This window comes from Triticum aestivum, chromosome 3A (genome assembly GCF_018294505.1).
Source record: "Triticum aestivum cultivar Chinese Spring chromosome 3A, IWGSC CS RefSeq v2.1, whole genome shotgun sequence".
NCBI classification, from domain to species: domain Eukaryota; kingdom Viridiplantae; phylum Streptophyta; class Magnoliopsida; order Poales; family Poaceae; genus Triticum; species Triticum aestivum.
In genome coordinates, this window is record NC_057800.1 from 697,426,656 (window position 1) to 697,453,522 (window position 26,867).

Sequence of the window (26,867 nt, forward strand, 5' to 3'; positions counted from 1 at the left end):
GCTCTATCGCACGTGTCTTCCTCGGCTACCCATCAGATCATCGCGGCTACTGTTGCTTTGATCCGCTCTCTTGTTAGGTTCTCACCTCGCGGCATGTGCTCTTTGGTGAGGCAATATTTCCCTTTGCCCGTTCCATCGCAACTAACCCTATGCCGCGCTTGCAACTGCCAGCAGCTCCGACGGTTTTGGAGGTCCCTGTTCTCTGTCGTCCCGCGACGCACAACCCGCACCCTCAGGCGATTCAAGCATGTGCATCCAATCTCCATCGGGCAGGCCCGCTTCTTCGTCGCTCGGTGCGTGTTCTCGCCTTTCAAATGGTAGCGTTGGGTCAGTGATCAATGACTCATATGGCTCTACTTCCCGATTCAAGCATGCTCGTCGGATCGACATCCGACGGTGCCGCGGCTTCACCACCTGTCACATGTGCTCCCCCACCGCGTCCACCAAGACTGGTCGTCACGCGAGCTCAGGTTAGAGTTTTCTGGCCAAACGGGCGGTACTAGGAAGCCGCCACTGCCTTCTCCACATCGTCGATCTCCCCTATTCCCATCTGATCGGTTCGGATGGCCATTCGCGGTCCCAACTTGCTCGCGACCATGCGCGAGGAGTATACCCACCTCGTCTTTAACTGAACCTAAGTGATGTGCCCGCCTGGTGCCAACCTGATCACCGACAAGTGTATCTTCAAGCATAAATTGCACACGGATGACCCGCTCGAGCGCTACAAAGCGCGCTGGGTCATCTACGGCTTCCATCAGCGCCGGCCGGCTTCGTTGGTGAAACCAAATCAGACCACCTATGTCAGCTGGCCAAGTCCCTCTATGGCTTAAAACAGGCACCACATGCCTGGTTTGTGCGGTTCGTCGGCTTCATTAAGACCCTTGGCTTCGCCGCCACATGCTCTAACTCCTCTCTATTCACGATGGCGCATGGTACCGACATTGCATTCCTTATGCTCTGTGTGGACGATATCGTGCTCACGGTATCTTCCCTGGCTCTTCTCCAATGCATTGTGCACCAGCTCACTGGCGAGTTCGCCATGAAGGACCTGGGGCGACAACACTTCTTCCTTGGCATTGGTGTCACCCGCACTGCTACTGGCTTCTTCCTTTGTCAGCAGCAGTATGCCGAGCAAGTGATCGAGTGCACCACCATGGATAGCTGCAAGCCTTCGCCCAGTCCCATCGACAACAAGGGCAAGCTGTCGTAAGCAGACGACCCTGGTGTCAACGATCCCTTCGCCTACTACAACCTCGTCGGAGCGCTCCAGTACCTCATGATCACGCACCCTGAGCTTATGTATGTTGTCCAACATATTTTCTTGCACATGCAAGACCCACGTGTGTGTCACCAGAATCTAATCAACCGGGTGCTCCTCTACATCTATGGCACGCCAGCTCTCGGAATGCACCTCCGCACCTCATGGACTTTGGATCTTCCCACCTTTAGCGACGTGGACTAGATTGGCTGCCCGGACACACGTCACAAGATGTCCTTCTTCTCTGTCTACCTTGGCGATGCCCTCGTGTCATGGTCTTCCCAGCGGCAGGCCACCGTGTCCAGGTTCAGTGTTGTGGATGAATATCACGGCGTCACCAACAACTGTATTTTAATAGTTCAAAGAGTTGATCTCGCTTTTTCAGCACTTAATGAAAGTAAGTTGTATTGACGCATCAGGTAAAGATCAATCAAACAGGATGGACTGTATTTTATATTTTCTCTCTTGCCAATGAAATGTTGAATAACTGCCTTCTTGCTCCCGCCAATTGTTCCTAGGGGCATTGCTAATTCATGTGCGCGCATCAGCATGGTCAATTTCCGACAATTGGCCTTTTCCTGATTCGGAAGCCATAGAGAATCAAGTGAAGGATTAAATATGGTGGGTCCACCCGTGAAATCCACCCGTGAAATATCGATTATTGTCGTGCTGAGAAGGGACTGCTCATCTCCATGCACTCCGGACGACCAAGTTCCATAGGACGCTCGTGGCTTAAAGTACGTCGCTACCAAGGGTAACACACCGATTTAGCAAGTTGGTAGATAGACTCACTCAAGAACAATCAAACACTAAGTAGTATACATGTTTTCTCTCATGCTAATGGTAAGTGTATGTCTTCTTTTGTCAATAGCTCATGAAATTGGCTAGAAAGTAAGACTTTGTATAATTAGCTGGCTTGTATATACATCCCACCAACGACGCCGACCGAAGTGGCACCTGCACAGGTTACTTCTTACATGTGGATGGCATAGCTTGCCGATCCTACACGTGTATGTGAACCTTGGGCATGATCCCTATCTTCTATCTTGTATGCTACTACAAATCGAGATTGCCTCATGTATGCACAAATAAGGCTTACGACTTTGTTATTGTGTTTCCATGTAGGATGGTAAGATAGCGAAACATGGTCTTATAGTTTTTTTAGGCAGTTTGGCTTTCTTGCTCACACACAATAGAATAATCGTTGGAGGGAGTTATGTGTAGTAGGGTGTGCTACCCATGTTTTACTCGCCTAACACTGGTGGAAAAAGGGCCTTTGGTCGCGGTTCGCAACTGCCATTAGTCGCGGTTGCGCAACCGCGACCGAACGGGCGCGACTAAAGGCCCCCCCCCCCCTTTAGTCGCGGTTGCTTAAGAACCGCGACTAAAGGCCCGTCCACGTGGGCGCCAGGTGGCCGTCGGGGCGGACGACCTTTAGTCGCGGTTCTTGTGGCTAACCGCGACTAAAGGCCGCCACAAGTTTTTGAAAAAAAAATTGAATTTTTTTTTTCAAATTTCTGAATTATTTTAACCTCTAGTCTCTAATCACCACCCCTCATCACTTCTCAATTTATTCTTTTATCACCCCTCATCATTCCAAATCATCTAACTTCCCAACCGGTCACCCATCCCTCTCACTACTCCAGCCCAAGCACGCTTAACTTCCGGGTTCTATTCTCCCACGCTCCAAGTCTGCACTTGTTGTTTTCCTGACAATAATAAGATGTCAATCCTATTAACCTTCAGGAATTTTGCTTGAGCATGAAGTGACACATTTCACTGTTTGAGTTTGAAACTATTGTTTTAAAAAACAATAATTATTTAGTAACACTAATATTTCTTGAATAATTAGTTTGACCATTGTTTGACCACAGTTTGACCACAGTTGACCACAGTTTGACCAGATTTGACCAAAATTGAAATAATTAAAATAATTATTTAGTAACACTAATATTCTAGAATAATTAGTTTGACCATTGTTTGACCATAGTTTGCCCACTGTTTGAATATTTTTCAATTTTTTCCACTCTAGATCTTACAAGCCCCGTAACTTTTTTTCTATTAGGTTTTTGAGGATTTTGAAAATGTTTAACGGGGTTCCCCCAGTTAAATTTGGATGTAACTTTTCGAGTAGATGATTTTTCATATAAAAAACTTTTTCATCCGAGTTAGTATGCAAAAGTTATGCCCATTTTTACAAATTTCAGAGAGATTTTGCAAATAAAGTCAAAATTCACATTTGCAAATTTTCCCAACAACTAGACCACATATCACATGAGAAACTTATTTTCTTTTATTTTTTTGACATTTCCATTATTTTCTTTTATTTTTTTTTAAACTGAAAAGGCGATCCGGGGGGGGGGGTAGAGTTTGAAATTGGGACCTTTAGTACCGGTTCGTGGCACGAACCGGGACTAAAGGTCTCAACCCCATTAGTTCCGGTTCGTGCCACAAACCGGGACTAAAAGGGAGGAGCTTTAGTCGCGGTTGGCCTGGCCAACCGCGACTAAAGGCCTTTGGGCACCTTTAGTCCCGGTTGGCCTGGCCAACCGCGACTAAAGCCCGCGAGCGCCCTGGGCCCAGGCATTTGGTCGCGGTTCATCTGCCGAACCGCGACTAAAGACTTCATTAGTCGCGGTTCCTACAGTTTCGCGACTAATGGGGCTGGACGGAAGCCTCTTTTTCTACCAGTGTAAGTGGGGAAGTACGAGGAACAAAAATGTGGCTCACGAGATGTAGGTGATCTGCATGGCAATAGACAGAAAAGCGTCGAATAATACTAGCCAATTAATGGTTGACTTATTTTTATTTTTGTGGGATTTTCTAGCATGACAATCGTTTTCTGGTTAACTCGTCAAGTAATTTTAGTACATTATAGATTCAAAATGTTTGACTATTTGTTGTCCATGATGACACATTGGCAATCATTTGACCAAAACATTGCATTTAACACATGGATGGTCTTTAAGAAGGAACTATGTGGTTTTCGTTTATGTTATACGGATCCACCTATATGGTCCTAAATTCTAGCTTCCCTGGCACTTCATAACATCCATTTGAGTTGTTCGTTGAGACTGCAATCTACAGTTGTTTAACCATTTGATGCAAGCATCATCAAATTGTACTGCAGTAATGCATGTTTAATTAGTAATCTTATTCTTGGTGATAATGGGCAAATCTGGTCAATCTGATCACCTTTTTGGATTTACCTAATCATTTTCCTCCCAGAAAATAGCCCTGTTACATATAATATGATCTACTCTTGTGGTATTTTAAATCTAGCACAATTCAACCAATTAGCCATCCCTATAACTTGAAATTATATTGTTTCTGATTGTATTTGTGTATATTATTTGTGCATTAGCTTACAGTTTTGTTACAAAGTGCTATACGAATTTCATGCTAGAGATTCAATTGTGATATCTTGCAAATGATGTTATAGTGCAGGGCACTGGTAGAAAAAGGGCCTATAGTCCCGGTTCGTAAGGGCCTTTAGTCCCGGTTCCTGAACCGGGACTAAAGTGTCGGTACTAATGCCCCGACCCTTTAGTCCCGGTTCAATCCAGAACCGGGACTGATGGGCCTCCACGTGGGCAGTGCGCAGAGCCCAGGCAGGAGACCCTTTGGTCCCGGTTGGTGGCACCAACCGGGACCAATAGGCATCCACGCGTCAGCATTTCTGTGGCTGTGGTTTTTGTTTTTTTAAAGGGGGGGGGGGGGTTTGGGGTTTTTGGGGGGTTAATTTAGGTGTTTCATATATTGTGTTAGCTAGCTATAATTAATAGAGAGAAGTGTCCTCTCTTACGTCCGTGCTTGGTCGACGCTACGTACTATACATACGTATAGAGAGGACTAGACACGTTAATGGGCTGACCCGGCCTGGACCATAGCCCTGTTTTCTACTAGTGGTAGAATTATTGCTCTCCTCTACAATTTCTTTTCTAATGGTTTGCTTTTAATATTGAATGATGTGTGCTTAACTAATTTCACAGGGCTTTAGGAACGACAGTGATGGTCGTGATAAAGGGAAAAGTGATGTTGAGTCTGAACCCTCACGGGCTCCGGACTTGAGGAACTTATATGCTCCTGGCCCGTCCACGCTGGTACCTCAGGTAGTAACTGATTTTGTATATAAGTACAAGAGCTAGCCAAGACTTGTTATTATTAAGATAGTAGTGTGATGTCTGCACTAGAATAGAGTAATAAAAAGGAAAGATGGCATATTTCTTGTTGTTATGTCCAATGTGTTTGCGAGTCAAATAATATGGGCCCATAGTTGACTTAGTTGTAGTTATGATGATCTAATGGTTATGCTTTCTTGATTGAAAAAGAGTAGTATATTAATGGCTGGATGTTTTGCTTTTATGTGTGATTTTCTAGTATGGCTATCTTTTCTCTAGTTAACCCATCAAGTAGTTTTAGACTTTTAGTATATAATAGATTCAAAATGTTCGACTATGTGTTATCCATGATGAGACATTGGCTGGCGGACCTTTGACCAAACATGTATTTAAACATGTTGATAGTCTTTAATAAGGAATTGTGTGGTTTAATTTATGTTATATTGATCTATCTATATCGTACAAAATTCTTACTTATCTGGCACTTCACCTCATGCATTTGAGCTATATATACATTTAGACTGGAAATTACCTTGTTTATCCATTTAATGCAAGCATCATCAAGTTGTACTGCACTAGTGCATGTTTGGTTACAAACCATAATCCAGGTGATAATGGGCAAACTTTGTCTATCTGATCATCTTTTTAGAATTACCAACCTGATCACTCCCCCCCCCCCCCCAACATAAAATAGCCATGCTACGCATAAAGTGTTCAACTAACTAGACTATCCTTCCTACAAAGCTAGCACACTTCAGTTAATTAGGCATCCCTATAAATTTAAACTATAGTATTTCTAATTGTACTAAGTGTATATTGTTTGCACTTTAGCATTGTCTTCATGTGAAAATGCTGTAGGGGAGTTTTTCAAATAAAATAGATGGTTTTTTCTTCTTGCTTTTTAATGTGTTCTAACTCTAACATCGAGTTACTATACTTGTTTCGTGCCAGAAAGTTCATTTGCGACATCTTGCGACTGATGTGATAGTGCATGATAGAATTATTGTTTTTCTCTACAATTGATTTCCTTGTGGTTTGCTTTCAATATTGATTCGTGTTTGCTTAACTAAGAGGAGTGATCGTGATGGCCGTGACAAGGGGATAAGTGATGATGATGTTGAACCCTCATGGGCTCTGGACTTGTGGAACTTCGATGCTCCTAGCCCGTCCTCGTTGGTACGTCATGTAGTAATTGATTGTGTATTTAAGTACAATAGCTAGCCATACCTTGTTTTTATTAAGATCATAATGTGATATTGGTTTGTGCAACTATCAAAAGAGTTCTAATGGGTGGGCCAATGGGCAAGGGTCATCTCCTTCTTTAGTCAAGAGATATGTGGCAATGGGTTTCCCAAAAGAAATGGTCGTGACAAGCATCAAGGAGATTGGTAATAATAGAAGTAACAAATTTCATTTAATTTGTCTTATTTGTGTTTGCACCGTCCATCTAATCAAGGCTTTTGGTTTTCCTTTCAGGGCATAGTGACGAAAATGCATTGCTTGAGTTACTGTTGACCTATAAGGTATGTGTCCATGGGTGTTATTACTAAATTTATCCAATGGAGCTCTTGCTATGTGATGGCAAGGATCATATGTATCATGCACAAGAGAAAGTCTCTCAAAAGACTTGGGATCGGTGATGTCAACTGTAGGCAATAGGTGATGAAGATACATTGGGTAACGTCTCTACTTCTGGCTGCACCCTCCATAGAGTTGAAGATGGTGATGATCTTGATTTTGAGAGCTCGGATGGTGATGATGATGCTGGTGATACAGAGCCCAACTTTGGTGATTATAGTGATGAGGTATGATGATATATTTGAATTATTTCCCATGCATACCTTGCGCGCCCCTTTACATATTGTTTGAGCTTTGTTTATTTTTATCCTAGCACTTCATGAGTGTAGACTTGCGGAATGAAAGTGGAACACCTGATTTTTTTTAAAAGCATTCTCATCATGTTAAAGTTTTATCATGTAAGAGTTAATATAGGACATGAGGTTGACTACCATTAGACCAATGCCTCCCTCAAAGTACTCAAAGAGGCTGTGAAGGAGTAGAAACTGAGTGTATTATTGTGTTGCTTGTTTGTAATTTTGACGAATTAGAAAATATATTTCTGTTAGACATCACTGTTTTTTCTTCAGTTCTTACGCATTTAAATGTTAGTTACTACAAGACATGTGACTTGAGGATGTTGGTTTTGAAACACTTGAACAAATCACACCAAGAGCAACATGTACGTGCAAAGCTAGCTTCAAACAAGCACACAAGCTAGTAGCTTGATTGATGAAGACTAGCTAGTAGGAATACGTGTTTGTCTCACCAAAACCTCCTGTGCGTAAGCTTTTCGTGGAGCTAGCTCTAGATTGGATCGATCGATTCATTTCGGCGCTGTCGCCGGAACTCCTACCTAACTTGACGACAAAAAACTCAGATCGACGGATTTGATGGCCACACATGCTCGTGTGGAGCCTGTTCTATACTTTGTATTGCTTTTTCATGGGTTGATGTTTACAAGGGGCTGGGTACATGTATATATACTAGGCTAGTCTAGCTATCTCATGAACGAGATGCTAGGAAAACTAATCTTAGGTGGACTAGTAATTCTAGTTGGACACAAACTTGTGTTTATGCCTAACAGAGGATTTATGATGCTATGAGCAAATCATACTACATGTGGTGTAAACAAGAGAACATATACACATGCCACATGCGCTCTAACTTTAAGAATTCAAAATTTGCGCACCAATTATGCCCTTTGGTTTATTTTGTAGTCCAAGCTATAGTGTACAGTCGGAGTGATCTGAGAAGAGTTCGGAAAGAAGTAGAAGCGAAACTTGATAATTGTGAATACTGAAGAAAGATGCAGGCATATAGGTGGATATATATAATTATATCCTTGACTAGAGTAAAGTTTGTGCTGCACCCTATCTCATCACTTAACTGTAGAATCAAAGGAGGGTTGGAAACTAGCATGTAGGTTAGGAAGAATAGCATGTAGGTTAGGAAGAATAAGGTCTTCAATAATTGAATGGCATAGTTCAGGATTCTTTTTTTTTTTTACTCTCAGTGACGCAATGTGAACATAGTACTAGAAAAGAATATCAAACTCACCCCAAGAAATGTTTCAAGAAGATCAACGTGTAAACCTATTAGCTGAGAAAACTGAGGGGGTCAAGAAATAAATTTTCAGCGAGAGTTGAATACCTGAAGTCACTTATTTAGAAATCTTGAAATGTAATATATATGATCTTGTAGCTGAATTTTATATTAGTTACGCAAATAAAATTTGCAAAGTGAATATTGTATGGTTCAATCCTATTCATGGCTAGAAATATGTAATGCCTGAAAACAACAAGTAGGGAGAGCATATGGAGTGTTTGTTCTCTATTACACCTGCTCAGAAAAAAAGATATGTCTTGATTGCTAGCAACCAATGAACCTGAAATAAGGTGGATGGGAATATCATCATGTTCTTGTGAAGACATGCATTTGCCTTATCATCAATATGTTTAAAAAAAATCATGAAAGTGTCATGAAGAGACCAGATGACTGTGTTTCACCACCATTATACATCATGTAACAAAGCTAGATGTGTACCTTCAGTTTATTCCAGTCCAGCACAACCAATACTTTATCTTGCTGGTAAAGCTAGTAGTTTCAAGCGTAAACCTATGATGAGCATCACCGTTCATGCATGTAGTAACTTTGTATTAATGTCACTCTCAAATAGCACCGGAGAATAACAAATTGAGTTCCTAAATTATTTCATCGATTTAGTTCTCGTTCATTTTTTTCTCTTATTTCTGGGGAAGTAGGTGCTACTCGTTTCTTGATCATTTATTAGTTGTGGGGCCCCTTTTTCCTCTAGCCTTATATGTGTCGCTATGTAGTTGTATTTCCTTAGTTGGCATTAAGTAGTCAGTAATATGTATTAAGTGTTTTCCGATCTTAGTTTTCATTATACTTTTGTGTAGGATTTTTTACAAGAAATGTCTGAGAAGGACGAGAAAATCAACTCATTAGTAGATATGGGATTTTCTGAAGATGAAGCTAATATGGCTATTATAAGATGTGGTGTGGCTCTATTTTAAACTATTGCCTTGATGTTTATTTTTTCCATGGATAAGGCACGTTATGATATTTATTTCTGATTAAATTTTCCTAGGTGTGGATGGTGATCTCTTTGTATTAGTTGATTCGATTAGTGCATCACGGGTTGCAGGAAATTTGGACTTATCTAACCATCAGGTACTTTGTGGTTTAATGTACATTTGAATAAGAAGATCTTTTTGTTCTCTCAGTTTGATGTAAAGAACATTGCAATACGTGTACATTTGTGGCAGGTTACGGGAAGATGCTTCGATTCTTTGGAGGGAGAAAGAAAGCAAAGGTTGGTGGAAGAGAGAAAGAAAAAAAGGAAGCGATGTGGATGTACTGGACAGAGCAATCAACCCTCTTTGGATTGCAACCATGATGAACAGATGCTTCTTCCAAATCCAATGGTTGGATTTAACCTGCCCAATTATAGCCCATCATCAGTTAGGGTGACTAGAACGATTCTTGAACAAGATATGGGACGACCTTATTTCTACTACGAAAATGTGGCTAGAGCTCTCACAGGTGTATGGGCGACCATTTCAAGATCTCTGTATGACATTCAACCTGAGTTCGTAGATTCCAAACATTTGTGTGCAGCTGCAAGGAAAAGAGGCTACATACATAACTTGCCTATTGAGAACAGAGCACCTCTTCTTCCTTCTCCTCCAATGACCATATTTGAGGCATTCCCCCGTTACAAGAAGTGGTGGCCTTCCTGGGATCAGAGAACACAGTTCAACTGCTTGCTAACAGGTGTGGCAGGTCCAACGCTGACTGGAAAGATTGGGCGTGCTCTTGCAAGTGCGGGCACTCCACCATCTCAAAGTATTCAAAAGTATGTCATCGATCAGTGCAAAAGGTACAATCTTGTCTGGGTCGGAAAAAATAAGGTTGCTCGATTGGAGCCTCAAGAGATTGAATATCTACTTGGTTTTCCAAAGGACCACACAAGGGGACTAGGCGACACAAATAGATACAAATCTCTAGGCAACTCATTCCATGTTGATACTGTTGCTTACCACTTGTCAGTGCTAAAAGGCATGTTTCCCAATGGTGTTAATGTGCTGTCCTTATTCACTGGTATTGGAGGAGGAGAGGTAGCTTTGCACAGGTTGGGAATGAACATGAGGACAGTGGTTTCTGTTGAAATAGACAAAGCTAGTAAGAGGATTTTCAGGGATTGGTGGAATCAGACTCAAACAGGCACACTGATTGAGATTGATGATGTGAAATCTCTTACTGATGATCAAGTTGCAACATATGTTACTACATTTGGCGGCTTCGACTTGGTGATTGGGGGCAGCCCATGTAACAATCTTGCTGGGTGTAACCGATCCAGCCGTCATGGCTTGGAGGGCAAGCAATCTGTTTTGTTCCACCATTATGTCAGAATATTGAATGTCGTCAAGTCGGCTATGGCCAGGAAGTAGCCTAATCATTGCAGTTCTTGTTGTATCATTCAATGCTTTATATCTAGGAAGCGCAACTTATCTGTGTTTAAACGTTGAATTGATGTGGTGGGTTTTTATTTGGGAGAAATATCATATTGACATTTAGCCATACGATGTTTATGGTTGCTAACTGATTTAGATCTTGCTCGTGTTTATTTGGGAAAAGACTATTCTTGGTCCCCTCAACTATTTCAGAGCCTAATTTTGTACAGGCTGGGAGTACATTTAGTTCTACGAATTCCCTCCCTTCTAGTTTGTAGAAAAATGCCTTAGTGCTGGTTGCTCCAAATTCTGTTCAGCGGGCTCTTTTCGCCAACAGAATTTGTACATCTTTGATTTATTTGCAAACATGTCCCTCGGATGCATTCCGCGTTGAGGTAGCAGAATGGCATTGTGCTGGCAGCAGAACAGATTGTTTTCTTCATTTTTTGCATACGCTGCATCTGAACATAATTTTGCTAGCTGCGGAGAGGAGTTTCTGTTGCTGTTATATTTCTTGGAGACTACATCCAAAGGCAGTGGAGGATTTAAGACGCGCAAATTCAGGGTTTCCTACACTGTTATGTTCTGCATTTTCTGTTCAGATTGTATTCTGAAACAGTCGAAACAAAATATTTTGCCGCGCATTGCTGCTCCTCATTGGAAGCCTCCTGGTCCTCGTTGCTTTCACCCCTGAATCCTTGGACCTTGTTGTGAGTGAGTCTGAAGGATGGATGCCTATTCTCCAGCAAATGGATGATCTGTTGGTTCTCTTTTATATTCTTTTCTTCTACTCCCTCCGTTCCAAATTAGAAGGGAGTAAAAAAGAGGTGCCCATATGGCAGCTCATATTACCACAAAGCAGCTCATATTAACAAATTCAAACTGATCCAGACTATTAAGGCCCTTTCTGGGTTCTGTTTTATTCATGTAAGATTGCATCCAACATGACTGTAAGTCTGTAACCATGTTGACTTGACAATATAAGCTCGTTGCTCTAAAAAAGATTACTCGGGATACAGTGCACCATGCTGGCTGCTGCTGCTGGGAGCCACCGTGGCATTGCACCATGGTCCAAGCATCAGTGCGCCACCGCCTCACTGCGACAGGCTGCCATGTCGGGCGATAAGGACATGCTAAGTTCTGTAGTTCAAATATGAAAAGATACAAACTGAATACCACTTAAAAGTCAAAGTTTCCACACAACATTCTCAACACTACAGAGCTAAGACAGAGAAACTCTGGATACAATGCATCACAGCAATTCCATCTAACTGATTGCTCTCTCATACACAAATCAGGACACCACCCGGCCTTCTGGAAACCTACAGGTGCGAAACGAAACACAAGAAAAGCTTAGACACAGCCTCGCTGGTCTGGTTCCATCTAGGATAGCAAGGAAACCAGCGAGACGAACTCTGAGATCGCCCTGCCCTTCCATTTTGTGTTAATGACGAAGTGCTCCGGGTGCTTCCTGAGCAGCTCCAGCAGCCCGAACCATGGCCTCCCCTTGGCTATAATCGGTGACTACTCCTCCCAGGTCAGGTACTTCCGCACCCTGGTGTGGTGCTAGACGTTGCCAAACCAGTCCACAAGCTGCGAGTAGACAAACAAGTATAAGACTTTGCATGTACAATGATTGAACCGTGTAAAAATAGTCTGATCATGCTTCATTGCTAATCTAAGGAAATTGCCAATAAAAAGGAGAACAACAACAACAACAACAACAACAACAACAACAACAACAATAATAATAATCATAATCATAATAATAGTGTTGTGACATGATACAGAATAGGAGGGATATCCCAGTAATGTGACATGATTAATTAATGAAAAATGAAGTTTTCCAGGATAGCTACCACAGGATATACTTGCAAGTCTTTCCCACTAATTGTAGAAGAGAAATGTAAATATCAGTAGAAAATCGTCCGTAGCGAGTCATGGCTCCACAAAAACGAAGCGACAAGATTCAGCACAAAACATGTTTGGAGTGACAAGTGAAGGATGCTAGCAAGCAGAGTCATGCATTAACAGGCTTAAAGCCTAAGAGCCTAAAGTTAACTGCCTTTGGATTTATATGATAGTTTTGACAAGTTATAGTACATATACCTCTTTCGAAACAGGCTTTCGCCCAGCTTTATATATATACCCAAACAGCCAAACCGATACAAAGTGGTAAGGAAACCCTCATACAAGGAGGTCAAAAGAAAAATAGTATGCCACCTGAGCAAGGGCACAAGTGCACCTTACCCCACTTCGAGCGTGAAAACAGGAGATGCAACACCTAACAAGAGACAACCAAGACTATTGAATAGGACTGGACCCTCACCACTTCGAGAAACCACCGTACACCATAGTACCGAACACACCGAGCCATTTATGGAAAGGGCCAACTGACCGTTGAGATAGCCTCCTTGTTCCGGGCCATGGAGCTCAGCTTCTGCTAGGATATAGCAAGGGCCGAGAACAGATACCACGGAGACACTGTAAATGACAGGAGATCACTAGACCATCCCACGCTAGAGTCGAGGATGCTACAAGTCCAGGACAAGGCATGCTCGAAGCCGCTGGCCGGTTGCAACCAAAAGGGACCGGGGCTCCGCACTGACACCCTCAAGATGGTGATGATGCCAAGTGACACCGTCGTGCCCAAAAGGACGGACTATGGTTTTCACCCGGAGCCCTTGCATCAAGAGGGGACCCACAACAATGCATCCAAGAAGGAAGCGAAACTCGTAGGCGCTGCCATCGGCGGCGCCCGAGCGCGGAGCTTTTGCTAGGACTCTCACAAGTGCCACCTGCGGAGCCAAAGTTGCGACCCGATCTGTGAGGAGGGGACCACTGCCACTAGCGCAAGGCCTCGAGATCGAGACCAGGGAGCCGCCACCACCAAAGCCACAATGACACTAGGATCATCCGCTACCCCTCCCCTTGCTACCCTCATAGCCCAAAAGGAGACGCCACCACTACCGCAACGCTACTCGCTGCAGAGCCAACTGTGTAGCCTCAACATCCAAGGTCATCGCCCTGGCATCCAGGAGAGACACACCATCACCGTCAGGGCACCAGGCCGCCGAAAAGCAAGCACCTTCAGACAGACAACGCAAGGGCGGAACCGTCGTGTCATAGCTCCACCACGATCAGGGCCAGCCAACACAGATGCTGACCCACGAGCAGAGGACAAATGGCAACGGGTGCCAGATCCCCTCTGGATCCAGCCCCGCCATGGACGGGAATGAGGATCATCGGCTCTAACCAGCATCACTTCGCAGGCCAGCCCACCATGCAATGTCGGGGTGGCACCCAACCGAAGCGGACCGCCTGAGTAGCTGGCCTCCACGGGCCAGATCCAGCCGTTTGGATCTGACTAAGAAACAATGGTGAGGCCCACTACCGGCGAAACCCTAGATTGTGCAAGATACTAGACGCCACCTACTACCGATGAAACCCTAGATCCTGCAAGATACTGGACGTCGGAGCTACGCAGGCCATCGGGGGAGCTGCCCCGTGCCACCCTAGACGACCGTGTGGCCCCATTTCTGGCCACCACGGATGGGCCACCCACCGTGTAGCCGTCGTGGCTCTAAGCGCGCCCGCACAGCACAGCGCCACTGCCAGCCGATAGCACCTTGCGCCGCCGGGATTGCATTGTAACGCCCTCGATGCGGCTATATCTCCCACGTGTCGAAGCACGACTTAGAGGCATAACCGCATTGAAAGCAATGTCGCAAGTGAGGTAATCTTCACACAACCCATGTAATACACAAGGGAAAGATATATATAGTTGGCTTACAATTGCCACTTCACACAATTACATGAATAAAGCATTACATCAACCAAATACAATCAAGGTCCGACTACGGAACCAAAATAAAAGAAGACCACCCCAAATGCTACACAGATCCCCGATCGACCCCAACTGGGCTCCACTACTGATCAACTAGGACGAAACAACACAAAGGGGAAGATCTTCATCGAGCTCCTCCTTAAGCTTGGTTGCGTCACCTGCTCAATAACATCGGCACCTGCAAACTGGTTTTGGAAGTATCTGTGAGTCACGGGGACTCAGCAATCTCACACCCTCGCGATCAAGACTATTTACGCTTATGGGTAAGGTAAAAGGTGTGAGGTGGAGCTGCAGCAAGTGACTAGCATATATGGTGGCTAACATACGCAAAAGAGAGCAAGAAGAGAAGGCAAAATCACGGTCGAACAACTATGATCAAGAAGTGATCCTAGAACAACCTACGTCAAGCATTACTCCAACACCGTGTTCACTTCCCGGACTCCGCCGAGAAGAGACCATCACGGTTACACACGTGGTTGATGTATTTTAATTAAGATCAACTTCAGGTTTTCTACAACCGGACATTAACAAATTCTCATCTGCCCATAACCGCGGGCATGGCTTTCGAAAGTTCAAATCCCTGCAGGGGTGTCCCAACTTAGCCCATCACAAGCTCTCACGGTCAACGAAGGATATTCCTTCTAGCGGGAAGACCCGATCAGACTCGGAATACCGGTTACAAGACATCCTCGATAATGGTAAAACAAGTCCAGCAAGACCACCCGCTGTGCCGACAAATCCCGATAGGAGCTCCACATATCTCGTTCTCAGGGCACACCGGATAAGCTAAGCGTACGGGAGCCAACGTAACCCAAGTTGCCAAGGGACGGCCCCGCACGGTGCTCTGGGTTGGACCAACACTTATAGAAGCACTGGCCCGGGGGGGTTAAAATAAAGATGACCCTTGGGCTGGCCTAACCCAAGGGGAAAAGAGGCTAGGTGGTGAATGGTAAAACCAATGTTGGGTCTTGCTGGAGGAGTTTTATTCAAAGCGAACTGTCAAGGGGTTCCCATTATAACCCAACCGCATAAGGGACGCAAAATCCGGGAACATAACACTGATATGACGGAAACTAGGGCGGCAAGAGTGGAACAAAACACCAGGCATAAGGCTGAGCCTTCCACCCTTTACCAAGTATATAGATGCATTAATTAAATAAGAGATATTGTGATATCCCAACAAAATATCCATGTTCCAACAAGGAACAAACTTCATCTTCACCTGCAACTAACAACGCTATAAGAAGGGCTGAGCAAAGCGGTGACATAGCCAAACAACGGTTTGCTAGGACAAGGTGGGTTAGATGCTTGGCTTAACAATATGGGAGGCATGATAAGCAAGTGGTAGGTATCGCCGCATAGGCATAGCAAAAAAGCAAGCAACTAGCAACCAAAGATAGAAGTGATTTCAAGGGTATGGTCATCTTGCCTGAAATCCCGCAAGAAAGAAGAGTGAGTCCATGAAGAAGACAAACGAATGGAGCCGAACGGATCCTCACAAACGCGAAGTTACCAGAACCAACCCGAAGAAGCAACACCGGAAAGAAAGCACACAACATAGTAAACAACCAACACATGAACATGGTATGATATGCGGGATGCGGTATGCGGTGCATATGCATGATTTGGAAAAGAATGATTGAACCTGGCCTCAACTTGGAAATCCAAGAGTGCCACTGGAGAGGTGAGGTGATTTCGGTTGAAATCGATATAAAGATCACCGGAATCGGATGCACGGTTTGGAAATGGCAAGCAAAATAAATATGGCACCGGTCTGCGATAAACAGCAAGTAGCCATCTAAATGCATCAAGATAAATATGCTACAGCACTCAAACATGACAACAAAATACATGGAAGAGATCCACTCATGAAGCTTGACAAAAGATGAACACTGAGCTACGGCTAATTCACTCAATAACAGGTTCAAACAAGCATGGCAAAAATGCAAATGATAACAGGTTTCAGACTTGGTGAAATTAACACAAGTCTGGAATTTATCATCAGGAAGCACACTTTAGAGCATGAAAACTACAAGTTACAGGAACTTAACATGGCAAGGCGAGGCATGGCATGAGGCTACTCAAAGCACTTAACAAAAGTCCCTTAGTGACCTTGAGCCAAAAGGGATTAGAAAATACATTTGCAAGCATGTGAACATGGCAAAAACATAAACAGATTCAGACTTAGTGAAAAACTGGAGCATGCAAAACAGTTAACGAGTAGGCATGTTTACGAGCTCGATGCACTCACTACAGAGCATGGCATGATAAACTAAGCATACACCCATCAAGAAGACATAGCATAGGAGTTAGACATGGCAAGAACAACAACATAGCATGCACGGATAGCAACAACCTCGGCAAAATTGCTAAACATGTCAACAATCTGCCAGGATCATTTTATAGCAAAAGTAGAGCTCGATTGACTCAAGTTAGGGTGCTCCATAAATGCAAACAAAGACACGGATGGATAGAGAACCACAATATTAACAAAACATCCTTACTGATCATCCTCAAAAGAGGCACGGATCACTAGGAAACAACATGAACATATGGCATAACAACAAAAATCAGGACAAAGACTTAGTGAAATTGTAAGTCCCTAAAATCAGCATTAGCGATTACGCTACTTTGCATGCTTGTGCTAGTCACCACAAATATCACAAAAATACATGGCAGACACCCCTGTAAAGATGGCATGGCATACAAGAAAACAATGTAGAGCTCAGGATCATAGCATGCACACATTAATCATGGCAAAAATGACAAAATGCCATTTGCTGAAACAGATCTAACATAATCATCACATAGCCCTCTTCCAACAGCATTTCGGGCATCAAGATGAGCTCAAATGAAAATAATGCAATGAGATTAAATGATGTACTCGTCGAGACGAACATTTTGATATGCTGCACGCACGAATCGGGGCTACGATGATGAAGTTATAATGCGTTAAAAAGAGCAAAAAATATTAGGATTTGAGGGGAAAAGTCAACCGAGGAGGTTCCAGATCCAGATCGGGATCCGGCACTGTAGCAGGCGGCGCGCGCGAACCGAGGTTGACCGGAGCATCGCCGGAGGATGGAGATGGCCGGAGTAGGAGGGAGAGCTCGCTGGGGAAGGGAGCTCCGGTGGAGGCAGCGAGGCCGGACGGCGACGAGGGCGGAGCGGCGCGGTCGCCGGCGCGGAGGTGCGAGGCGAGACGGCGCTGGCGCGGTGGCGGAGCCGGGGTGGCTCGGGCGGCGCTCGCCGGCGCGGCAGGGAGCGGAAGGCGGCGTGGGCATGGTGCCAGGCGGCGGCGGTTGCGAGCTCGCGCGGGCCCGATCTGGGTCCCGCGGGCCGCGGCGGCGGGGGGAGCTGAGGTGGCGACCTCTCGTTGGCTGAGGCGACGGAGGCGGTGACGTGTGCCACAGGATTGGTGGAGGTGAGGTGGCCGGTGCGCACGGACATGTCCGGCGCGGCGGAAAGAATTGTCCGGCGGCGCGGGGAGGAGTTTGTTAGGGTTTGTACCGCGAATTTCGGGAGGGGATCACATATATATATGTAGAGGGAGCTAGGAGAGTCCAAATGGGGTGCGGTTTGCGGCCACGCAATCGTGATCGAACGACCGAGAGGATGGAGGAGGTTTAAGTGGGTTTTGGGCCACTTTGGAGGGGTGTTGGGCTGCAACACACACGAGGCCTTTTCGGTCCCTCGGTTAACCGTTGGAGTATCAAACGAAGTTCAAATGACACGAAACTTGACAGGCGGTCTACCAGTAGTAAACCAAGGTCGCATGACAAGTCTCGGTCCAATCCGAAAATGTTTAACACCCGCATACGAAAAGAGGTAGAAAGGGACACCGGGTGACATAGGAGCGCCGGATTGCAAAACGGACAACGGAAAAAATGCTCGGATGCATGAGACGAACATGAATGCAAAAGAAATGCACATGATGACATGGTATGAGATGCATGACACGCAAGTAATGACATGGTAACAACAGCGAATAACTGGAGAACACCTGGCACATCGGTCTCAGGGCGTTACATGCATGAGGGGAAAGGAGAGCCCTGCCGCAGCCCATTGCAACCAGGCTTCGCCCGGCGGCGTGACTTAGGAGGGTGGGGGGTGGAGAGGGCTGCCCGCCCAGCCACCGCGTGGTGGTGGCACGGACGAGCAAGAGGAGGTCGCATTTTTTCATCCTCCACTGAAACCTTCCACATCATGGTACATACACCTACAGGCTACAACTAAGCTATATTAGACAGGCAGGGATGCTAGCACCTGACCTCCATCCGCAGATGATATTCTCAGTATGCAGTTTGCATTATTATTCTTTTGAATCAGGAAGACTTCTTTTAGTGTCATAAATTCTGATGATATTCTATATCAGAAGTTAAACTGTAATTGTATGGACCATCCCATCAATCAATGTATAAACACAGTAAACTACTTTCAGTATATTTAACTTTTCCAAGCCAGAGCAAGACTAATTAGGTTAGGCGTACTTTAGCTTCAGGATAGAAGTTGGGTAGCAAATACGTGTGTTTTTCCATGACAAACCTCTGTGTGAAGTTTTCTCGTAGGCATATATTGTCCAGGACCACAGATGTCAGATAACACAATCGCAACAGATGACATGGCTTCCTTCTCTTCCAATTGAAGGATGTGCTGGTTGTCCACATCCCGGTCACCCCTCAACCTTATTTCTGGTCTATTGTCTGCACACACAAAAAGAAGCAAGTTCAGGTCAGATCAAACAAATATTTCCCTGCACATGGTAAAAGATAATGAATTTGGACTTTCACTGGACAGAACTCCAAAGGTCCATAGCTGGAAGTTTGGAAACAAGAACAAAGGTCAGTAACAGCTTCTAAAACTTGCATCATACCATTTCCTAATTCATAATTCTTCATAGAATGTCGGCTGCTTCAGTGATAGAAATATCATAGATAATGTACTTAATTTCTCCCTAGAAACTAAGATTGGAAGATGTGAAAGACATTCAGATTGAAGCATCTTGGTGTGCATCTTTCGATGTGCGAATATAACTGCATCTCTGCTACTCTTTTTCTCCTATAAAAGGTAAAAACATAAGAGATGCAGTTATGTTCACACATCATGATGTGCCAATTCGGATATAAAGCATCATGTTCTTACATAACACCACTTGCAATAGCAACTAATAATGTATGTGTACTTGCAGTGAACATATGGTGAGAGTTGCTTAAGGGATATTTCCGCGACATTACAGCTGTGTTATAATGTGCATATCTATCTCTAATATGTAATGTTGCAATATCAACATCATCTTACTTTGTAGCCATCAGTTGCAACATGCAAATAACGCGTACAGCCAGATTGAGTGACTGAACAACCAAAATCATCATCAGCTCTACATATTTTTTAGAAGAGAAACAAGACGACAAGGAAGGGAAAGTATACACAGTAAAAATGCAGAGAAAGGATTATGTATCACCTTCGCCGATTGTTCCTATTGGTTCAACATTGATTCTGTGCCCACCATAGATGTCCAAATCTCTGGGAGACTTTTCGGTTCTCTTCAGCTTGCCCTTCATTCCACTTGCACTGACACCATTCCCAACGTCATCACTGTCCCAGCCATAATCACCTTCAGGGAGGCGGTCATGGAAATCGGACACACGAGGGTGCCCTGGCTGCACATACGATGGAAGTGCGATATGTGACGGAATAAAAGGGGCTTGTCGAGCAGCGGCAAGCGAGGCAAAGATAGACCTCGTCGGCAGGAGGAAGTAAAACTTCTTGTCCCCAATCTGAAGGAGGTCCTGCGAGTCAAGCTTAACAGGAGGATTCCAAGGGAGATGCAGGACACCCTAAACAAGGCAGCCGTTCTTGCCGATGACCTCGAGCGCGAAGCGGCAGTGCTGGAAGTCGTAGAATATCCACGCGTGGTGGCGCGAGATGTTCATCCCCCCACCAAGGCTGGAGAGATCGACATCCACAGTCGACTTCTTGCTGTTGCGGCCCAGCATGATCGAGTAGGTCTGCATGTAGTACTCGAAATCCTCACCCTGCAGCTTGGCGAACCCTGCCTCCACCTCACCATCACCGGCGGGCATTGCACAAGCACCCTCAACATGAGGCATATTGGCTTCAGTTGAATCCCCAATTTTTCGGCAAGATTAGCTGTGCCCCCCACCTCAGACCGATCAACCTAATCAAACAATGGATAGGAGGAACAGGTTAATTAATAGGGCACCAAGCGGCGACCAATCAATGAAAAAAATGCTCATGCATAACGCTGAGACAAGCAGGGTGCAGTGAGATACAATGGGTATATGCAACCTCCATCCTGGCAGGGTCCGAAACAAGTTGAAAACAGCTGCCTTATATATGCAACCTATTCATGATAGCAGTGATGAATTGAAATCTCAAATGAGCTACAATACAGAATCCAAGTAAATAGTTTGAAGCTCTGTTGTGCTGTGGTGTGCTACAATAGTTTGAAGTTCCCTAAATTTTCAGTCATGCCAAGTGATATTTCAGCTGTAGTGCACCAGCCCTCTTACCGGAGCTTCGTCAGCGGAGCCTGCCACCGCCTCCGCTCTCCGGCGTCGCCGTCGCGGGGAAGAATGGATGTAGGACCCGTTTCCGATTCTGCGCGGCTCCCTCCTACACTCCGGTCGCCGGCGCTGCTCCTCTCCCATCCCCGGCGCCAAGAAAGACCTGTCCCAGGCCCGGCAGGACACTCCGCCGCGGCGCGACTGAGGGACTCCCCTGCCGGCTGGAGAAGAAGCCGGCGGCGGCGGCTCCGATCTGGTTGGGTTCGAAGACTGAGCACGGCCACTGGAGACGTGCGGAAGGCAGTGGCTGGCTGCTACATCAAAGTTCGGCCCATCAGGCTATCTGCTGCCTACACTACATACATGAATGTTCACAGAACATGTGTCCATAAACCCTAAAAAATTCAGATCCAACTTCAAATTGCAGAATGAGAAGGAAAAAAGACAAAATCAGCATGAATAGCGTCAATAAAAATAAAAACATGAATAGTGTGAAGACTACACTATTTACAATAGATTTGTCTTTTTTGTTTCTCAATGTGTACATCGAATTTGGATCTAAAGTTTTGAGGGTTTGTATATACATATGTTGTGAATATCCATGATTTTTTTGGATTTTTTTGAAACATTTTTTTTCCAAATTGGTATCATGTGAACATCTAAGTATTGGTATCGCTTGATGTTTTCCCGTACACTATATACACAACTGATGACAAAAAAAAGGGCTAACGCACACTTCATCGCGCCGTTCTTCACACGTGGGACTAATTTATTTTTTCTTGTGCAAGTTGTTGCCGTCAGTTGTTTCATTTTGATTTTATCTGCGTTGACTAGGTTTTAACTATGTTATGGCGGTGTTTATTCTTTTTTCATTTGTTGTACCGGGGTGCTGTTGAAGATGATATTTGTTCTGAAATGATAGCCGAGTTGTTCGGCATGTGGTGGTGGCATCCTTATACATTTTGACCTCGTCATCGGCCCGGCGTGTGAGCCCCTTGGGGGCTACTATTCCACGCTGAAAAACCATGGAATTGTTGTTATAACGTTCACATGGGCCAGCCCACAAACCTCTTGCTCGCTTAGCATTTTTTCGATCGCTCCATTGCTATATTATAAAAAGGCTGGGAATCCTTTTTAAAAAAAATTCATTAAATCAAAAGATGTTCATGGATTTTTTAAAAACTTTTATTTTTAAAATGTTGCATACTAGAAAAAACATGATTTTTCAGAAAATATTTGATAATTAAAAAACATGGATTTCAGAAAACCAAATCTGAAATAAAGTTCACAAACTTTAAAATTATTTATAAACTTTAAAAACATTAATGTATTTAAAAAATGTTCAAGAATTTTAAAAAATATTCAAGGATTTTAAAAGTGTTCAGAAGTTTTTAAAATGTTCACAATTTTCAAGAGATGTTCATGAATTAAAATATGAAAAAAAAATTAAAATAAAAAAAGCAACACTTCTTTTGGCACGGGCAGCAGCATGCAAGGGCCACTGGTTTTTGAGGCAACCGTAATGACAGTGAACCAATGATTTGTACAAAAATGTCTGACATCTTGAGTGAAATCAAAGAGCAACAACATGCCCTCTTACACCCATTCATACTCCACAAATCTGAATTTCACATACAACTATAAATTTCTGTGTACAGGGAAAAAATGAGTACAGAGTACAAGTCTCATCCTTGGACCAACAGTCCAACACTAATCAGTTTACCTAGATTTTTAGTTGTTGTACAAGCTAAAAAGCTCCGTCCATGTGAAGGTAAATCAGTCAAAGGCCAAGAACAAGAGCACAGCATATAGCATACATGGCGCTGGCGGGCACTGCACATCCCTCTTGATCTTACTAACCGCGTCCTCGAGTTTTGCTTCCAGCTCGATCTCACCTTATAGAGTTGGAGGCCAGGATCAGCTGCTGCAGGACCACCTCGGGCCTCCCGATGGCCCTGGTCAGCTGCCTTCGAACACTCGGGTCATCTTCTGTCGAGAGATCTGACAGCCCTAACAATCCCCTGCGCGAAGAAGCAAAGGTCAGCAACTTCAGACCGAAGAGCAAAACGGCCACACATTAGTTGCTTTAGTATGCGAAGTGACAAGGTTGTATGCTACCAGCTGAATAAAACGAATACATGCTTTCAGTTAGTTCATAATAAAACAGTTGTTGAAAGTAACAGAACTGGAGTGCAAAACTCATAAGGAAGTAGCAGCAGCTACGATCACCCTTATGATCTGAAGTACCAATAGGGAGGACTTTAACTGCATAACATCATTTTTGCAATGACTCTAAACGTCTAATACCATTCCCATCTTATGTACTGAACTACTGAACTTGCCAAATGTAGAAACATATGCTCAACATCCTCATTAACCTGACCGGTTGAGACACCATCAATTGGGCACTTCAGTAGAGCATATACTTCTTAATATATCATGAAAATTCGATAGCTTATAAAAAAAATTGGACTCTACATTTTGAACGGATTCAGGTGCACTATCACTTATAAAAGCATGCAGAAGGGGATGAGATGAATTTTCTGAACATATTGAATATACCAAAACTGAGCTTAAAGCGCATGTGAAATGCTGATAAGCCAGTGGATGAGCTATAAAACTCTGTCGGGCACAAGGGCACTACCCATAGATACATGACCATGGCCACTACCATAGATACATGACCACTTCTTATAATGCTATAAACATCACTAACCACACTGCCAAAGAAAATGTAACTTCCCAATACATCTTCCACATGTTACTAAACACATCAGACATTCCAACAACGTATAAGAGTTCCCCCTTTTATGGAATTGGACTGCTCTTGGGTTATCTACTGCTTAACCATACAAAGCTCTGCAGGTGTTCGCAGCAGGGAGATCTACCAATCAGTAGGAATTTCCACTACCTAAGTTTGTTCTTCCATCTAATTTCAGGAGTAGGCTACTAAGACTTCTCATATTCATATCTGTATTTTGAATAATTATTTACAGCTTCAAGCTCTGGGACCTGATCACAAATTAGAGAATCTAATTGAAGACATTTTCTGGAAAACAGTCACAAATCTTAGTTGTTTATTTGCATCTGTCTCACTTCAATTATCTTAAATCAGAAGGATATAAGGTATGCGAGTAATATTTACAGCAGGGATATACAGTTTTTTGCTTAACTGTCTGACAGGCTTAAAAAAGCAACAACAAAAAAACCACTTGAGTAGGAGAACATTGTTATTGAGGATATAGGTATGGAAAGTACTCCCTCCGTTCCAAAATAGATGACTCAACTTTGTACAAAGTTAGTACAAAGTTGGGTCATCTATTTTGGAACGGAGGGATTAGTACTTACAAGATCTATAGTTTCTTCATACATGGAAAATGAAAGGGGTACAGGTTGTGTACCTTCAATTTGTATAGTGAAATGAACAAAGGGTCTTAAGATCTAATTTACATGACTGCAGCACACCAAAGTTTACACATTTGAATTGCTAAGCTCAATATCTTGCAATATCTATATCCTCAGTGTTTTTTATTGAAATGAGAAGAGGTTTACACACCAAAGTTCTTAGGATATCTTGCAATACACTTCTGCAAACTTCAGGGTTTTTTATTTAAATGAAAAGAGGTTCTTAATATCCAACATCTAGTCTTATAGGAAGAGAAATAACTGAAAGTGCATACCTTCCTATATTACAGAGGTCATACTCAGTGACGATATTAAAGATATCAAACACATGGGGATCATACCTCTTGATCATGTCCTATGTTCAGTGCTGGGAATATAGGCGGCCAGATCGTCATAACAGGAGAGATGCGTACAGCCACACTTGCACACTCATGTTCATCTGCCATCCTCTGATACACCATCTTAACCACCCTGCTACTGGGTTGAACATAAAAGATAACACCGCTTGATGGATGATCCAAGAACACAAAATCAGCATTGTCTCCGACGGCAGCAACATTAAGATATTCACAAGGCACCCAACTGTCACCCGCAAGACGTGCACATGCTTCGAGAACAGAAAACGTGTCCACCAAGAGCCAACCGCCTGCACCATGGTTGTCACCTGTCATCCGATGAAGCCACACGCTGAGCTGAAACCGGTCCGCAGTGACAAGATAGATCCCGGAACCCTCCACGGATGAGAGCATGTAATTGTACCGCACTCCAGCTGGTAGCTGTAGTATCACGAACGTTGCCGTGGCCAAATCTAGACCCAGGGTGTACCCAAAGCCGGTCACCACGAAGACCTTGCCATGGACGGGTGGTAGCATTTTTGCAAAGAAGGTTGCAGCATACTGGAGCTCTATCTCTGTCATGGCGGTGGTAGGGACGCCCCATCCGCCGGATCCCAGCACGTACACCTCCGCACGGACTTCTCGCTGGACCTTCCACAGATTCACCAAGGTGATGCCGTCGCGCCCCCCATCCTCGGGCAGGAAAATCTGAGTGAATGCCCCCTGGGTGGGCTCCTGCGGGTGACGGCGGGTCGGCGGGATCGGTGGGAGGGCCGCTTCGGGCTCCCCGGAGAGCAGCGGCGCGAGGACGGAGTGCTTGAATGTTCCCTTGCGGAGGGACTCGACGATGAGACGGCCGTTCCGGCAGTGCTCCATGCGCTGGCCTCCGCGGGCGAAGGCGTGGGCGCAGGAGGAGGCCGCGCGGCGCGAGAGGGCGGCGAGCTCCGGGGGCTGCGGGAGAGGCACGAACTTGAACGGTCTCACCGAGTAGCCGGCGCAGACGCCGAGGACGCGGGGCGGGTTGCGCTCGCGGAAGCGGCGGAGGAAGGCCGGGTCGGAGGCGTGGTGGAGCCACCCCTTGGAGACGAGGGCGGCGCGGACGAGGAAGTTGGGGAAGCCGAGGCGGATGAGGATCTCGCGGAGGAGGTCGTCGTCGCCGAGGACCGACGCCGCCGATGCGGCCGCGGCCGCCGCCGGAGCCCGCCCGTCGCCGTCCATATTTTTGGGGATTTTCAGACGGAGAGGGATTTCGTCGCAGATCTGGTGACTCTGCAGAGTCGCCCTCTGCCGTCCATACACGCTGCAGAACTTTAGCCCACCACATCTGCCGTTCAATCCAGATCTGATGGCAGAGATGAGGCGAAGGCAAAAAAAATCAGGACTTGTTTTTTTAGAGCAAGCAAATTGCATATCGTAAATTTTTTATTTTTTTAAGGCATAGGGTTCAGGCAAGCTCCCACCACAGCCGATGAGAAGCAAACCTACTCAAACTTAAGCACACACAAATACAACTCCAATGCATCAAAGAATGTCCCAACCAGACCAACAAAAATGTGTCTCAACCAACTCCAGCTCACCTTCAAAGAGCAACAACTCTAAACGAACTATCCTTTCCGACGCACCAACCACCCTGATTGTCTAAAAGAGTTGACGGGTGGGTCTCGGGACTAAGACAGCTCCGAGAAAGTCATCGTCTTGAACTCACCCGCAATGACGTCCCTAGCACCCCTCACAAGCAATCTAGAACAACGGCAGGCACCAAAGGAATGCAACATAGAACCTCCAACTCGTGTCTCCATAAATAATGCTCCCAATGGAGGAACGACATCGAGGACGC

The 26,867-nt window shown here is 44.8% G+C and overlaps 2 protein-coding genes and 1 pseudogene across 2 annotated transcripts; 1 reads left to right on the top strand and 2 right to left on the bottom strand.

Annotated features, from left to right (window-relative positions):
* Nucleotides 1-922: 922 nt before the first annotated feature.
* On the top strand, nt 923-10,913 carry LOC123057184 (DNA (cytosine-5)-methyltransferase DRM2-like). Its single transcript, XM_044480288.1, has 10 exons — nt 923-1,206; nt 2,384-2,387; nt 5,251-5,361; nt 6,659-6,767; nt 6,856-6,902; nt 7,032-7,184; nt 9,360-9,459; nt 9,551-9,633; nt 9,729-10,005; nt 10,081-10,913. The coding sequence occupies exons 1-10, from the start codon at nt 923-925 to the stop codon at nt 10,911-10,913; spliced, it is 2,001 nt and encodes a 666-aa protein (XP_044336223.1).
* Nucleotides 10,914-12,160: 1,247 nt separating this feature from the next.
* Nucleotides 12,161-21,578, bottom strand: LOC123059209 (FHA domain-containing protein FHA2-like; annotated as a pseudogene).
* A 1,289-nt stretch (nt 21,579-22,867) lies between these two features.
* Nucleotides 22,868-26,314, bottom strand: LOC123063299 (uncharacterized). The gene is made up of 2 exons (XM_044487041.1): nt 25,037-26,314; nt 22,868-23,311 (listed from the first exon to the last, which is right to left on the bottom strand). Exons 1-2 carry the CDS (start codon nt 26,246-26,248, stop codon nt 23,273-23,275), a joined length of 1,251 nt encoding a protein of 416 aa, XP_044342976.1. The 5' UTR covers nt 26,249-26,314; the 3' UTR covers nt 22,868-23,272.
* Nucleotides 26,315-26,867: the final 553 nt, after the last annotated feature.

Coding starts and splice junctions, on each gene's coding strand:
- LOC123057184 (XM_044480288.1), top strand. CDS start 923: ATGGCGCATGGTACCGACATTGCATTCCTTATGCTCTGTGTGGACGAT. Junction 6,768..6,855: donor GACAAGCATCAAGGAGATTG/GTAATAATAGAA, acceptor TTTTCCTTTCAG/GGCATAGTGACGAAAATGCA. Junction 9,460..9,550: donor TATGGCTATTATAAGATGTG/GTGTGGCTCTAT, acceptor AAATTTTCCTAG/GTGTGGATGGTGATCTCTTT.
- LOC123063299 (XM_044487041.1), bottom strand. CDS start 26,248: ATGGACGGCGACGGGCGGGCTCCGGCGGCGGCCGCGGCCGCATCGGCG. Junction 23,312..25,036: donor ACATAGGACATGATCAAGAG/GTATGATCCCCA, acceptor TTCTTCGCGCAG/GGGATTGTTAGGGCTGTCAG.